Below are 17,366 nucleotides of genomic sequence, written 5' to 3' on the forward strand. Positions count from 1 at the left end.
TCTCCCAAATGACTATAAATCTGACTAGGAGTGCATTAAACAGTGTTAAACATGAGCTCCATCAATGAATGTGTAGACCGACTGGTAGAGCCCATACTTTTGTTAAACAAAAAAAAGCATGTATCTGAAGGTATTTGAAAAAAAAAACTTTTATCTATACCATATTCGGATGCAGTCCTGAAAACGAAATTACATTTGTTACATTGTAGAAATCCCCCAGCTTCCCAAGTCTGCTAAGCTCCCAAAAATTGCAGCTTGAATCAGAGAAAAAAGAGGGCAAAAGCAGAGAGTTCCACATGGGGAACAATAATTAAGTTGGTCAATACCAATGTACAGTCTAATAATGACCTAGATTTTAAAGACAGCCAATTAGGCCTTGAATGTGCTACTTTATAAAGGCTAAAGCTAACACTATTTCAGAAACAGCCTCTAGCTTTATTCCCTGTCAGCAGGTCATACACAGAGGGGGCTCCCCCCCCCACTAATGAATCCCCCCTTTGGCTTCACACCAATGAGAGATTTCTTATACTGGATGGCTGCTGCCCATTGATGGAACTTGAAATTGGAAATTGCCCAACCCCCTCTTTCTCTTGGAAGCATTAAGAATTTTAATGCTCTTCTGGGCTTAGCATAGGACCACATAAAACTGCTGGCCAGCCCTTCTTTTACCATAAGCCAACTTTTTTCTGAAGAGAGGGGAATTGCACTAAAAAGGTACAATACATTAGGGAGAAAGAGCATTTTAACCATGTTACCCCTTCCCACAATGGACAGATGGTGATTATCAAGCCTCCTGAAATCCTTCCTCATGTTTTCTATTACAGGAGCACAACCACCTGATCCAAGATCGGAAGTAACCATAACCCCAGATACATTGCACAATCCATAATCTGATCATCAACAATTTAAATGTTCCAATTAATCAGAATTTGGGTGTTGTTATAATTCAAATTATACCCCGAGAGCTCACCGAATTCTGAAGCTTCCTTTGTCAGCTCAATTAGAGGCCCTTCCGGGTCAGGTGTCACAATATCAATGTCGTCCACATCGTACTGTATCTCATTGTCATAACCCTGTGTCCTCATAGGTCTCATTAATGGGTTTGCTTCAATCCTTCTTATCATTGGATCTATATACAGGGCAAACAAAAGGCAAGAGCAGGGACACTTCTATCTTGTTGCTCTTGTAATCCTAATTAGGTCCAATAGCCCGCCCAGATTTTGAAGTCTAGACTTGGGATAAGCATAAACAGCACGCATAGCATTTATAAACCCTACTCCTATGTTGTTGTCTTTTAATACGGCCCAGAGATAATCCCATGACCTCTTGTCGAATGACTTTTTGGCGTGCAGTAAGAATAGGGCAATTATATCATCTGATACACATGTCATATCAAATAGTCTAATGACATGCTGGATAAGATCTGGAATCCCGCAACCCTGGAGCAAACCCATGCTGCCTGGGGAAGACTATCTTGGTCATGACTCGACTTAGCCTTGTGGCTGGAACCTTGGTATAAATCTTCACATCGCTAATAAATAACATTATAGAGCTGTATGAACTTGGTTCTAGGGGAGACTTCCCTTTCTTTATAAATACTACAATATTGGATTGGCCCAAGTTTCTGGAGCGAGGCATCCCCTTAACACCTTTAAAAATACAAAATAAAAGAAAACTTCTCCAATTTCCATTGGCATGGTATGTATCTGACCCCCTCCTGACCCTTATCTCCTCTGGCCTAGCCCTTTGTCTGGTCCTTAATGCCAAGAGATGTTCCACCCACTCACTATATTCATAGAATTCTTGCTTCGCAAAAAAATAAAATCTGCCCCCTTACTTGCAGCCATTTCATTAATAGCAGATTTGCCAATCAGCATTTTATGCTGAAATTGCTGAGTATTTGCCTCCTTTGCAACTGCCAAGATGAGTTATCCTTCCAGCTCAGCCAGTTCCCTATATTTGTCCCTGATAAGTATAGATTGAGATTTTTGAAGATTTAAATTAAAACTGAGTGTTTCCCCGCTTTGTCTTGCGTTTAAAGCATCGCACACATCCTCCAAAGTGCCAGAATCTATATTGTTCTCAGCAAATGCAGAGATCGAACTATTCATGCACTCAGTGTACATCGCATTTGAAAGTAACCCTCTCTTAGAAGTCCACTTTTGGAAAGGGGGTAACAATACCCACAACAGATATCCCGACTACCAGAGGATTGTGATCCGTTATAACTTGCATAAATATTTCAATTAAAATTTTGTTAATCAGGCCAGAAGAAGTGAAAAAATAGTTGAACCACGCATGGGCATTATGAGGGGCTGAAAAAAAGTATATACAGGTTTTGGGGCCTTTAACTTCTACCAAACATCTATAAACCTGTAGTTCTGTAATAAATGTTGAAGGGCTTGGAAATACTTGGGTTTCCTTCCTAGATAAGAATCTCCAAACTGTGAGCTCAAACAAAAATTTAGATTACCACAAAAACCAATAGGGGCTGATCATAAAACAAGCTCTAAATTCAGGAAATAGAGCATACTCAGATCGTCCAGGTTCATACGTTAGACTGAACATATGATAAAGATGTGTGTGAACAGCTGGCCCTCTACAATTGCATATCTGCCATATTTATCAGTGCTGCTACGTTTAACTATGCAGACATTTCTACGGGCCAAAATTGTCACCCCCGCAGAGTAGTACCTTGCGTAGTATGAGTGATCAAACTATAGCTTGGGAATTCCAGCAGATTCCTCCTTGACCCATCCATACGGGTCTCCTGAATACAAACTACATATGCCTGAAGCACCTTCAACATCAAAGACACTCTGGGGTCATTACGACCCTGGCGGAATGCGGAAAACCGGCGGTAAGACCGCCAACAGGCTGGCGGTCTCCCCTCATGGGATTATGACCATGGCGGTTACCGCCATGGTCATCCGCCGGTTCTCCGTTCCGTATTTTGACCCGGCTTACCGCCGTGGATTTCCTGCGGTTTGAACCGCCATGAAATCCATGGCGGTAAGCACTATCAGTGCCAGGGAATTCGTTCCCTGGCACTGATAGTGGTCTCCCTCACTCCCCACCCCGACTCCTTCCCCTACACCCCCCACCTCCCCTGCCACCCCCAAAGGTGGCAGGGCACCCCTCCCCACCCCGACCCCCAACAGCGCATAACTCACACACACTCGACACGCATGCAGGCACCACCAACACACACACGCACACACCCCGACATACATGCCAACATCCACACACACAGTCAGACACGCACACCCACATTCAAACATACACGCACACATCCATACAGACATACCCACAGACATACACGCACTCATTCCCATACACACAACACCCCTGCAAGCATACATGCACTCACACACCCCCTCTACATACACACACGCACACCCCCATGCACGCACACAACACCCAACACCCCTCCCACCCCCTCCCCTAACGGAAGATCAACTTACCTGTTCCGTCGATCCTCCAGGAGGGGACGGGAGCCATGGGGGCAGCTCCGCCGACACCACACCGCCAACAGAACACCGCCACGGCGAATCACAGGACGTAATTCGCTGGGTGGTGTTCTGTTGGTCTGTCGGTTGTCTGTCCACTTCCCCGCCTCCCGCCAGTATGGCTGTTGGCGGCTCTCCATCCGTAAAGGGACGGAGAGCTGCCAACGGTCATAATAGGCCGAGCGGCAAACCGCCTGTACAGGCGGTCTTTCGCAGGGTGGTCCCTCGGCGGTCTTGAAAAAAGACCGGCGAGGTCGTAATGACCCCCTCTGTTCCTTTTCCTGTAATCATTCAGTCTACAAACATTAACTGAGGCTACACAGATTTTAGGACTGGTTGTCATATTGAAAACCAGTTACCTGGTTCATCCATAATCTTAGAGCAGAAAATCCATAGTTGAATTATTACATATAAAGTAGACCTGCAGGCTAATTACTACATCCCAAAACAAATTTAGCTTCAGCTGTCTCAAACCGAGCACAAACATCTGATACAAGATACTCCTTTTGTGGTTTTTGCCCCACTTGACCCACCACATGACCCCACCAGCCCAGAGCCCCAACCTTTCCTCACCCTTCACCCTTCATCCTTTTGACACCAGTCCCTAGCCCCTGCTCCCAACCCCTATCTCCGCTACTCCCCAATCTCTACAAGTAATCAAACCAAAGGCCTGAGTGATGAAGCCCGTACTCCCCATCCTCCCCACCCCAGACACCAACCGTCACACTAACCAAATAGCCCAATAGTGAGAGAAATACATGTAACCATCATTATCAAAGGTTCTTGTCATACCATAACGAGTGTCGGCCTCTAGCATACTTGTTACTTAAAACCAACACTTCTTCCTTGCTCTTGACCTTGAAGGTGAAGACCTGCGTCTTATTACCAAAGATGATTTTAAGCTGGGCCGGATTCATATGATATTCCTTTGCATCCTTTTCCTAGCAGGGCATAATTAGCTGCCTCAACCTCCACATGTGTTTCAGGTTGACATGACTGAAATCAGGCCTAGCAAAGAAGCTATATCTATCAAATCTCTTCTTAGAATCAGGTCACACTTTCTCAAATACTGCTTTGCTGAGCAAGAAATTACCAAAAAAGACAATGATGCTCCAAGGCCTAGCAGATTCTCCATCCTGGCTCAGCCTCTGATTCGGCCATTGCATCAGGGGAATCCGTGAGCTCGCTATATCTCATGCTCCCAGTTCCAGACAGAAAGTTCTGGAAATGCACTCTTTAATTACTTGACTAAAAAGCAATTGTGGCATGGAATCAGGAGGTTTTTAAGTCCCTGTCTATTTTCAAAGTCTTCCAGTTTCCACTGGATGTCAGACAGTTGTAAAGCCTGAGATTCCGTATGGCCTTTTATGTTAGAAAGATCTGTCTTTAACATTGTGGTGTGATCTGTAACAGTAGCACTCCTTTCCCCTATCTCTGTGCAGGCCTTAGAAATTTTCCTAACAGTAGCCTGCAATTTCTTAATGGCCATTCTGGCCTTGCGACCATATGCTGGAGTTTTCTCCTGATGCTGCTTTATTGTATCATAGATTGATTTTAATGGGGGCTCCTCAACCACCTCGGTTGAAATCTGATGCAGCTCGGGCTAAACCTGTTCCAAGGTTGAGTAATCCCATTTAAGTGCAGACATTGTTGGATTCTTCCCGGCCTGACAGTTGAATTAAGCGTTTTTCCTACTTATGGCAATTTAATCCTTTAACAGTCATGGGTGTCTCATTATAGGAGCTGCTGCTGTCAGAGACAGAGGAACTAGTAACCAACTCTACATCTCCCGGTTCAGAAGCCTCTGAGCTATCCTTCCATGAAAAAACAAATCCCCAAGGTCAAGAGAGTTGTCTGGTGCTTTAAGTCCTCCAGTGCCTTTCCTAACACTGCCTTCACAGGGACCAGACTTAATCTCACTGCCTGTGCTGCCAATAATAATGTCACTATCCAGAGAGGGAACTGTTAGGACATCGCCAGTTGGGCCCGGCATCTCTGTACTAGAGGGGCCCAGGATTTCAAGTATCTATTGTCCCCTTTCTAACCCTGAAATTGTAAGATCAGAAACAGTAGGAGCAGATAATGGGAGCAAGGCCATTGGCGGGCTTGATGAGGGCTCTGCTGCAAGAGGCGGTGTCAATGTCTGAGGGATGGGGGCAGGCAAAGCGGGAGGAGCAGATATCTGATTAAGGTCCACCATTCCTATGCCTGAATTTACTAAAAGTGGCCCCTCTCTACTTATTGCAGTAGAATTCACACTGACCTGTGACTCAGACGCTGGGCAGGATGAATAGCATACATCCCTCGACTGTGACCCTGCGGTGCCTAGGGCCTTGAATGTCAGCTATTGGACCAGCCAAGCGGCTCAGTTGGGTACCTGCTACATGGCTTGCCACAGGTCAAGGCTGGCTGGTGTGTCCATCACAGGTGGCACAGGAAGTGATGGGGGGCTGCAGGCTCTGAGAATCAGATAGTGTAAATTGTAAATGCTGGCCACCCACCACAGCAAAGTCTTCTATGGAGGGTTGCAGGCCTAAACCTTGGTTCTCACCAGTTACCTCTGTTCCCTCTGTCTTCTCAAGATTTTTTGCTAGCCTGCTGGGCTTCCATCTTCCTTGTGCTGACTTTTAGCCTGCCTTGGCTGCTGCCCCCATGTTCTAGTTTTGAGCGTGTAGCATCAGAAATCGAGGTTCCAAATGAGCCATCCTCCCTCCGATCCCACTACTGGATGCTGCACAGTGTTTTTGGTGGCATTGTGGAGGGCAATTCCTTCCCGTCATCTGGCTGCCAAGTTAGTAAGACTGTACAGTACCAGAGGCAGCCACTTGGCTGCCGGGCCTACAGGGCCCGCTGAGCCTGTCACAAGCACCAGCTCCAACAAGACAGAGGCTGCTATTGCTCAAAATCTCCACTCTCTCGTTCTGAGATGATATTCGCGGTTCTTGTAGCGGTATCTGTACAGACACTTGAGAGGTCGCACAGACTCAGCCACACATCGATTCTCCTGTCTCCTTAAAGCTCTGCGTGCCTCCTGCAATATTTCCTCAGCATCTCAGTGTCTCTCCTAGATTCACTGGAGTGGGGAAGAACTGAGCCATGCCACGGCTGATTACATGGGCGCCATCTTGCTACTCATCCAAAATGTATGTACTCAATTATCTCTATTTCCTAAAATGTGTTAACATTTTATTTATTTTTTATTTTTTTTCTTTTTTCCCTGGGTGTTGCCTTTAGCAACCGGTCCCAGGATTCCTGTTTCCGATCCGGGGAGGACCTGGCCTGGCAATTCAGGTTGGACTGTTCCCATGGGGAACAGGGTCAAGAATGATTTGTATATGGCTGGGTCCATACTGGGGTGGCATGGTGAGCAAAAGAACGATGGATTGAACAAAGATCTGTGACTGGGAGTGAGTATTTGAAAAGTTTCAACACTCCGTTCATCATCCTTTTGTTTTGCTAAGGTCTTCTTTAGCATACCTTAAACAATGCATGAGAAAGAGAAGTCATTGACCAAATATGAGTCATCCTTCACCTCAAACTCTCATTCAAATAATAAACATGCTTTCGGAAGGAAAAACAATAAACTAATGACCTATCTGAAGGCCTCTCTGCCTTGCATTTAGAAGAACCTTCTCCATTCCTGAATACTTACAAAAAATCAGAAGGGGTTACTATCATGTAAATGCTATTTGTCTATAAAGGAAGAATGCCAAACCATCAACCTGTGAAATAGTGACAGATAAGACTGGGCACCATGTCTATATGATGGGCACCAGAAGCGCCCTCTGCAGGAGTGAAGCTTCATTTGATGGTAGACTCTTAATTTCACAGGCAGATCACAGAGACACACAGACTTTTCCTTAATAGCATACATCTTTCTTGAAGGAATAAAAATGTCCTTCAGTTACTGGGTAAAAGCCCATGAGTCAAGGTGGCATATGGGCAATGACACATTTGCACCAAGAGAACTGTTTATCTGGTGGTACATGTGCATTCTCCTTGGATTCCTCTATCTTTTTGGGAAATATTGTTTGGTGGTAAAAGACAAAAAAATAAGGATTGCCCTTTATGCCTGACAAACAGAGAAATTGAGATGACATGGAAGTGGACATTAAGGAGCCTCAGCTTAAGGAAATGACATAGAATGGGCATTTTGCTATGAGGCATCTTCTGTAGGCAGTGAAATATGATCTAGCGTGTTTGAGAAACATGCAATAAGACATTCATCCTCACAGAGGATGGGCTCTGACTTCATCCATATAATATCAAATATGAGACATAGCACTCTGACCAAATTGGAAAAACTGTATAGTTTTCTCTAAATAAACTGTGAATATTATAATTTCCATTCCTACTGAACCTACAAAATTGTTATTTCCTATACAGCGCCTGGCAGCAAAAAATATATATTTTTTAAATGACATAATAAATATAGTGCAAGCACCACCACATTACACCAATTTAAAAATTGTGGAGCTAAAAATACTTTATTTTAATGTAAGCTGAAATAATTGGTCATCAATAAAATCAAAGTCACACATAATTTTAGTGCCAAACAAACTTTATTTCTACAGCCCGGCACCACTCACAATTGAGGTTTGGGGCCTCAGTTGCAAACTATTGATGTGTTAGACACCCGGTATGGGGTGGTAGCTGATTTCCAAAGGGTTGTGGTTCCCTCAGGGTCTATTTCCTATTAGGAATCATGTAGGCAGCCTTAAAAAAACGTTGTTCCCCTGTAGTTTCTCAAGTTGGAAAAGTATATTTATTTATTTAAAAAGGAGCACTGGTTCCTTTAAGAAACATAACCTGCCTTAAGAAAGGGTTTAAGTTTAGGAATGCAATTATAAGGATGATGGTCTACTGTGCAGTGCAGACCACTTTTCCTATGATTGCAGTGACTGCAATGTGCGATCACTTTTTACAAACCGAATACAAGTACATCAGGCCCTTGGAGTCGATTTAGATTAATACATATCCTAATGTAACCTAATTTAAAGGATCTAGAAATTCACTTTTTTTCCCCAATTGACTCGTATGTCTGATTTATAACTACCCCTCAGCAATTCATGCTACACACTATGATGCAAAAAGATAAAAACATCAGTCACTGTAAAAACTAAAGGCCTGATTTAGATCTCTGCAGATGAACTACTCAGTCACAAACATGATGGATATCCTGTCCACCGTATTACGATCTCCATAGGATATAGTGGGATCGTAATACAGCAGATGGGATATCCGTCATGTTTGTGACAAGAGAATTCCATCTAAATCAGGCCCTAAGATAAATGCAGTAGTGATAATGAAACCTATTGTTGTATTTTATGTTATTTCATAAATTGAATATCTAGAGGAGTAGATTGATAAAAGCACTTATGCACATGTGAAGTTGTATTACAGGAATACTCTATTATGTACTCTTAAATTTCTTTGTGAATATGCCTTGAAACATCCAACTCTTTTTCCACATGCCCTAGTTAACTATGAATTCTCACTGAATATTCTCATTTTGCTATCATGCTAGATGTTTGGGCCAATCACATAGGTATGTAAGAATACAAAAACGTACTACATGAGTACTACTGTAGATTCTCCAAAATGCCTTTGTAAAATAGGATCCATAGGGGTATATTTTCTAAGATTTTACACCACGTTGGCATCACAAAAGGGATGAAAATCACTACAAAATCTTTCTTCAACTATTAACTTTCCAGTGCAAAACTTGTTTTGCTCTGGAAAGTACCCTAAATCTACCACAAAGCAGTGCAAAACACTGCTTTGGGTTACTTAGTGCCAAGGGGGTGCTACATGGGTGGTACATGGGCATTTCCATGCAACCACCGTTGCCTTTTGATGCAAAACCCTATCTACAAACAGTAGACAGGGTTTCGCACCAAAAGTTAAGGCCATGTGAAAGCATGCGTTAAAAGGAGAAATTATTTTATTTCTCCTTTCTTTTTCATCTTTTCATGCGTGCTGCACTTGCAGCACACATACAATGTAGGAAAAGTTTTAAAGTGTGTCTGCGCATAGTATTTTGTACTGTAAGGCTAACCTTCCAGTACAAAATCTATGCTAGATTCACACACACACCCTTGCACTACATCATAAAGGCTCTCTCCTCTCACACAATGCAGATCAGCATTTTTGGCTGTTGCACTGCGCTATATGACTATTTGGTCAATCTGGGCCCTCGTATTCAACTATTATCACCAACAGTATTTTCTTAGGCAACATATTGGCACACAAATGTTTTCAGAAGAGGTGGAAAAATCAAACATGCAGCAAATTATGTCATTTGAAGAGTGCTTTCTTGGAGCAAGCGTGAAATGTGAAGCATATTACTTACTGTGCCAGGACGAGGGTATGGAATTCTTCCTTCATACTGGACCCATCGGTGGTCTGGACTTTCTTTGTGTGCATAAGGCCCATTAAAAACAGCCCTGATATCAGCCATATTATAAACACACACAGCAGAGCCTTTAAATATTGAGCTGAAAAGTTCGATGAGACAACCAAGATGTAATTTCAATGTAAAAAGCATGAAGACAGCAACATTTTACATTTTAAATATTTCTATTTTGACTATTACATACATGGAAAAATGTGTCCTACTCATCTAATTCAATCGCTTACTAAAAACGTATTCATTTAAATTCCGCAAAGCTTGCTAAATGTGATAAAAATACAAAGAGCATATCAAACAAATAATGATACATGAAGATAACTTTTTTGTCTGGTGGATATGAAAGGTCAAAAGTCATAGAGGCAACTGTTATTTAGCTGAATAAGTGAAGGACACATTGAAACTGCAGAGATGTATTCCAGCCATACTGACCTGGTGAGTGATACCATGGATTTACAAAGAAATCCAACTGCAACAAACATGTCGTACCCATTTGTGGTCAAGATAATTATGTTTTTTCGACATTTTCTCATCTAGCTTACTTGTCCATGTGACGTTACATAGTGAGAATTCCATCCCTAGAGCGAAGCAATCCTGATGTATTACTGAAACTTCTAAACTTCACAACTGTAGTCCATTCTTTAGTGTCACCAGGACTTGTTCAAATTGCATGCTTTCCCTTTGTCTATATAATGCCTCTATTAAAAGTCTACATATACTTCCCCCCTTATTTATTTAGCTTTATGTTAAAATGGATTCTTGGAAAATAGATCTCTATTTTTATATGGCAACTGTAACCGGTGTCAGCTGTTTAGCACAAGACTATAGCCAATCGTGTCTAAAGGCTTAATTTATATATTTATTTGTTGACAGGTAGCCTGTGTTTGTTTGTGATTCAAACTGGCATTGAAGCACATTATCAGCACATTACCTAAAGTTATTAGCCATGACGCTTTCAGTGAGGAGTTCACAATGGTGCCATCTCTAATGTTCTTGTTGATATCAGCAGAAAAGTGCCCTAGATTAATGTACACCCAGTATGGTTTGAAACTTAGGGGATCATTATGAACACGATGGTAAACACCTCTGTGTTCATGCTGGCAGTCTTTCCATAGACCGCCAGCCCCCTTGAGACCCCGCCGGACGCATTATGAACATTCTGCTGGGCTGGCGGGTGGAAACAGTGTTTCTGCCCACTGGCCCAGCAGAATAAAGGGCCGGGACATTGCAAATGGCTCCACATGGAGCCGTCGGCAATGCCTCAGTGCTGCGGGGCACTGCACGGGGGCCCCGGAGCACCCCTATTGCCAGCCTTTCCCTGGCGGGGGAGCCCACCAGGGAAAGGCTGGGGAAACAGGGTACATTATCCAGATGGCAGTGATGCTTGCAGTGCTGCCCTGTCAGATAATGTAATCCGCCATCGTCAGGCTGCCTGTCGGCGGTAGCCTGCGCTGGTGGCGGGCCACCACAGGCGGCCCTCCCTGTGTTAATTATATGGCGCTTCAGACCGCCATGCCAGTGGCGTTCTTTTCCACCGCCGCTGGCATGGCGGTCTGAACCGCTGGGTTCGTAATGAGCCCCTAAGTCTAGAATAGACCTGAATTGCATAAAATGTGCAACAGTACGAGCAGTTTAATCAATTCCTGAGCTCTAGCCTCCTGTGGTAAAAAAGTAAAGATAAAAAATATATTCTTCCTCTCCATGAATTAACACTAAATAAAGTTTTAAGGTTTGCCTCTGAAGTTAGCTGAAGTCAGGAAACTGTTTCCTCCACGTCACCCTCAGCTCAACACCAGTGGCAGTTCTCAGCTACAGGAAGTACCAGTAGTAAAATGTACTGGATCTGGAAACCTGCCCCACATCGCCATACAGCCAAGAAATACAAGGGGTTGGAGGATTATAGGGCAAGGAGAGAATGGGGGAGAAATCAATTATGAGACACTGCACAGGGGCACACTGGTTCAAGGATGGAACAAGGTGGTGTTATGAGGGACAGTATTGAGAACTTTGACTGGAGATATGTTACTAGGAGTCAGCTTCAGTCATTCCGCTGGCCTGAGCTGAAGCAAGGTGGCCATTTGTCAACTTGCTGTTGAGGCAGAAGACATTAAGGCCCATATTTATACTTTTTTAGCGCCTCATTTGCGTCATTGTTTGAAGCAAAAGCGTTGCAAACTTACAAAATACTATTGTATTTTGTAAGTCTGTTCCGCTTTTGCGTCAAAAAGTCACGTAAATGCGGTGCAAAAACAAATTCTAAATATGGGCCTAAATGACTAAGGGCCTGATGTAGATTTTGCCAGAGGGGAATACTCTGTCGCAAAGGTGACTGATATCCCGGCCGCTGTATTACGATCCCATTATATCCTATGGAGATTGTAATACAGTGGAGCGGATATGCATCATATTTGTGATGGAGTACTCAATCAGCCGAGATCTAAATCAGACCCTAAGTTAGATGTATTTGTGAAGAAGAGGAAATATGAGAAAGCATGAGGTTTATGCAACAATTATAATAATGTGAACAGTTGCAAGAGCACTCAATAGTTGTGTAGAGATATGGGCATGCTTAAATTTGTAAAGTCACTCTGGTGAGAAGTGTAACTGCAGCACCACTGACTATATCCCTCAGTCAGATTACAATATATAGGAGGACATTCAGACAAACAGCTGTCTTGGCCTGTTTAGACATCAAATAGGTTCAAAATGAGTTTGTTGTAAAGAGCCTTTGAATCATTTAAACTTTTCATGTACATACTGCTATCTTTTGAATAAATGATACCAAGGGCTGTAAGTGACTTATTTTGTAGGAACTAGATCAATATATGATGGACGAGTCCCGGAAATTAATACAGTCTCCCGAGGCTACATATTTGGACGATTGTCAAGAAGAGTTTGAAGAACAAAGGCATTCTGTTACCACTAGTTACAGGTACCCTTGTGGAATTAGCCTGTGGGTACAGGAAGGTGATGAAGGTAATGACATCCTAAATACAATATTTTATACACTGTGTTGTTTTCTGGGTGGGTGATTTTATTCTCTTTATCCACACTTATTGTGAAAAGTATTTGTCTAATGCCCCTTGATGGGCATCCAAATAGCATTTTTAATTTGTTGATCTTGGTCAATAGGCAATTAAATTACAATGTGTATTACTTCTGAGAGTCGGCTGTAAAACATCACATTAATTTCTAATTATTCAGGCCCATGTGTCCTAAATAGAATAATTATTGCAGTTTTGAAACACACTTTTTAAAATTATTATTTGGCCAACTTTATTTGCATTTTTACCCTTTGACAAGATACCTCAGAAGAGCACAGTTAAATCGATTTGAGCACATCTTTCTTCTATGTAAGAACTAGACACATTCCCATGCACCTCAGAATGCAAATTCTACTGTACATGATTTTATTCAAATATAACATTTTTTCAACATCTTATCGATAGCGGAATCCTAAGAGCAGAAGACAAATCTGGTCTAGGGTTGTTTAAAAATAAAAGAAAATAATGTTTTAATGATAAAATGTTGATTAGTTTTTACTGATATTTATCAAGTAAGTTTCCAATAGTATAAACAAATCTGATATCATAATATTGGAATTAAAATAAAGGAAATTACATTTAATTCTCCTGATATAATTACTACTAGCCGAGTAATGACTTTGACTTGAAAGAAGTATTGAACTGTTGGGAATCTATTAAAAACACCCTGCAGATAAGTCATATGCCACTGGAGCATGTTTGTAGGAATCAAGCATGTGTAATAATAATAATAATAATCATAATAACAATAATGTTTTTTTCACAACTACATCGTACTCCTTTCAGCTTTAAGAATGGAACAGTGGGCAGCCATTTTCAAATGTGATCACAAACACAGTTTGTGAGCTTCTTGTTTATATAAAACCAGCATGACATCATCTGCAGATGGATTGTGATCCCACAGATATAAGTACTGCAGAGAATCCAACATACATGGGAATCTCCAGGTCACAACAAATGCCTATCACATATGTAGCCTCCTTACATTCCATACTTGTCCTATTATCTTCAACCATTACATGGAGTCTCTCGGGGCTCTACTCACAGAAAACAACATCAAGGTTCACCAATTTGCAGATGACACACAATCTACTTGAAAGTCTCCTCTGCTTCAGATTTTCAAGGCTTCACACACTGCTTGAACATCATCTAGAAATGGATATTCAGCCCCTACCTGAAGCTCAGGCCCAGCAAGACAGAGTATTATTATTTGCAGAGAACAACAAAAAAGATTGAGTACAAACCTTGCTCAATGACATGAACCTTGACGAGTTTGAACCTGAGCTCTCACTGAATGCCAGATTACTTGGATTTACCCTGAAGCATAACCTTTCCCTCAAGGAGCACTTCGACAAAAAAAAGACAGTATAATACCAGCTCTGTCTTCTAAAGAAGTCAAACTGCTCCTTCCACAAAGTGAGTTCAGAACTACTGCTCAAGCCCTTGTACTCTCTCATCTTAATAGTAGTAATGACCCGCTCAGTGGTCTCGTAGACTTCACACAGGCACCCCGTAGGGCATCCTACATGCCACAGTAGATCTCATTATGGAAGGTGGAAGAAATATCATCATGTCCCGTCACCCCTCCGATGGAACTCCACTGACTTCCTTGCCAGCCTGCACCATCTTCAAAATCAACTGCATCATTTACACAACCATCGCAACCAGTACTACTGCTTATCATGGAGACAAGCACACCATCTCTGGTTGTTCTCTACATACCCACCACCAGGTCACCATCAGACTGAAGACTAAGAATTGTAAAAAAGAAAAAAACTGACCTTTTCCATCTATGCACTCAGGAATTGGAACAACATATCTGAATCTCTTAACATTGCCTCAACACTGGTGCAGTTTAGGATGTTTTGAAGACTCACCTCTGTAAAGGGCACTACATTACAATGCTTTACTAATCAACAGCTCCTGTATTTCCATTACTCTCACCTGTATAAGCTAAACTTTGTCCAAGTACAGTACTCCACTGCCTTTCGGCTCGGTTCCAGCTATAGAAATAGTGTACACATACATACATGCATCATTGTAATTAAATGAAAATGCATTTCTGAATGTATAATTTTGAAGCATAAAATACCTTGTAGTTGTAAATATTCCATACACTACAGGGTTTTTTTCGTCTTTGGTTGGAAGTAGGAATACGTCTTCTGTGTAGAAAAAAATACATATTTATATAAATCATTGTAAATGTACTGGTGGTGAATAAATCACAGTCACTGTAATGCATGGTTTCCTTTTTTTACTGCAAAACACAGTTTTAATATCCTTTGCTTTCAACAACAGTAGCCATGCTGCAAGTGAACATATGGGAAAGTAAACAACGTGTTTGCTTATCTACATCAATTAAAATATCCAAAGACATATTGAAAGGACAAATATATCAAACATGCACACTGATATGCATTTCCTAATGAACAAATAACTTACCAAGAACAATAGGATCATAGTAGAAAAATGTATCTTCCTTTGCTAGGATCAGAGCAAGCAATCCTACATTTATACTAATACTAAACTATGTCCCTATTTACAAAACTCAACTATTTGAGAAAGCAGCATGAGAAACTGAAGATAAACATTTGTAAATAACATTTTCTTTGTTACTTCTTGACTTACACTAAAGTAGAAATACCCTGTGAATTTCAGTCACTAATGTTTCAGGAGACACTTAAGTTACTGATATGTCAGGGACACTGAATTATCCAAGCAGGTATTATCATACATTACTCTCTCCATTTATGTAAAATGATGAAATAACATCAGCAGTCAGGCACCAAATGCACATCAATGAGGTGAACATAGTGAGATTTTTTAAGTTTTCTGTTGCATGATGTCCACCTTAGTTGCTGAAGAAAAGTACAGTCAAAAGCAAAAAATAAGTCCTCACTAGAGCCATCTTCCTTATTTAGAGATAGGTGGAAAACCAGTAAGATGGCTTGAATCTATTGCCAGAAACCTCTGACCTAGAGGCTTATCTGCCACCAGACCCTAGGTCACTAATGTAAGAAATTGGGTTCTTAGTTAAGGGGTGTGAATACCCACTTTAAATAATAAACACAATCCTTGCTCTTTGAACCACTAAAGTCACTAAATTAACCTGAGCTCTACACCGCCAGTGACTATGGCACAGCGAATACAGGCTTAAATTAGAAGCCATGTGTAAAGTAGGTATTCAGTACCAAAAGAGCAATACAGTCAAAATGCAACACAATAAAAAATCCCAAGCCCATTTAGAACAATAGAACACATTTTGATACATAAAGTGACATCAAAAGCAGGGGTGAGTGCAGCTCATGGAGTTCTACTTTGTGGAATTCCACAGCGTTATCTGAAAACTCTGCAGAGTTCTGCATGCGGCGGATTGCCGCCTGTTAGTGCAGACATGTGTGAACATTAGTAAATTTGTCATTGTCAGATACAAAATAGAGCCCCTTCACTATTTATCCGGCTGTCAGATGCCTGCTACTGTCCTGAATTACTTCAGGGCCCTCCTGGCTTTGCAGAAAACTCAATTTTCCACCCAGAACCCCTACACCCACCAGGGACCTGAGGAGTTGGACCCGTTCTTCTCCCAGGTTTGCATTCAGCACATCAACAGTTGTGCAATTTCCATTCAGAATTCTTTGCCCCTTCTATGACAAATGTATATGAGAGTCAGGACAGTCTAGGGCAGCAGCAGCATTGGCAGATCACTTGGCAGTACATGCACTGCTTGGGCACACGTCCCCTCCTCCCCTGTAGCTGTCAGCCATTCTCCATACAATCTCAGCAGCGCGAGGACGGGTTAGAGGCTACGCAGAAATCTCACCATGTTACTATATGACACAAGTGGTCACCTGCTATGTCATCACTGTAGACCAGGGTCAAGCAGGTATGTGTACTGTCCACTCGCCAATGCACAGTCTCCACAACTACCACACCAAGAGTCTTTTCACCTGCACCAGAATGGTTTGAGCCATACACCAAGTACAGTCCAGATGAGTTAGCCTGGCAAGCAAGCAAATGGGTTGTCAAAAACAGCTTTTCCTTTCATGCACATTGAGCGCTGGTGGTGTCACGGTAAAGAACTAGTACGTTAACCCCAGGGGTAGGTGAGTGGCATTCTGGTGAACTCGGCTCCGCCACTGTCTGGTAGAGTTTTGATTGCCGAACTCCGTGCTCCACTTCAAGTGCGGAGTGCCAAAACTCAGTGAAATCCACCAGCAGAGTAGATTCCACCCCTCACCCATAATCAAAAGGACAAAAATGCAATAAGGGAAACTCAAGATAGGAATTTTCAAAGTTTCTAGTCAAAATAGCACTGAAAAGCATTAAGAGTCTACTATGGTCAACTGGTCACAGTAGGCCAGGACCTAGACGCAATTTGAGGCAGGTCGCAATGGAATGTGAGGC

The 17,366-nt window shown here is 42.1% G+C and overlaps 1 protein-coding gene across 1 annotated transcript in view; it reads right to left on the reverse strand.

The window, feature by feature from the left end:
• SEMA3D (semaphorin 3D) overlaps positions 1–17,366 on the reverse strand; it is a 358,213-nt gene that overhangs the window by 174,775 nt on the left and 166,072 nt on the right. Inside the window, exons 10-11 of the mRNA XM_069228712.1 lie at positions 15,055–15,124; positions 9,862–10,006 (exon numbers count right to left, since the gene is read on the reverse strand). Coding sequence (XP_069084813.1) covers positions 9,862–10,006; positions 15,055–15,124 — 215 coding nt within the window. The remainder of the gene's footprint in view (positions 1–9,861; positions 10,007–15,054; positions 15,125–17,366) is intronic.

This window comes from Pleurodeles waltl, chromosome 4_1 (assembly GCF_031143425.1).
Source record: "Pleurodeles waltl isolate 20211129_DDA chromosome 4_1, aPleWal1.hap1.20221129, whole genome shotgun sequence".
NCBI classification, from domain to species: Eukaryota; Metazoa; Chordata; class Amphibia; order Caudata; family Salamandridae; genus Pleurodeles; species Pleurodeles waltl.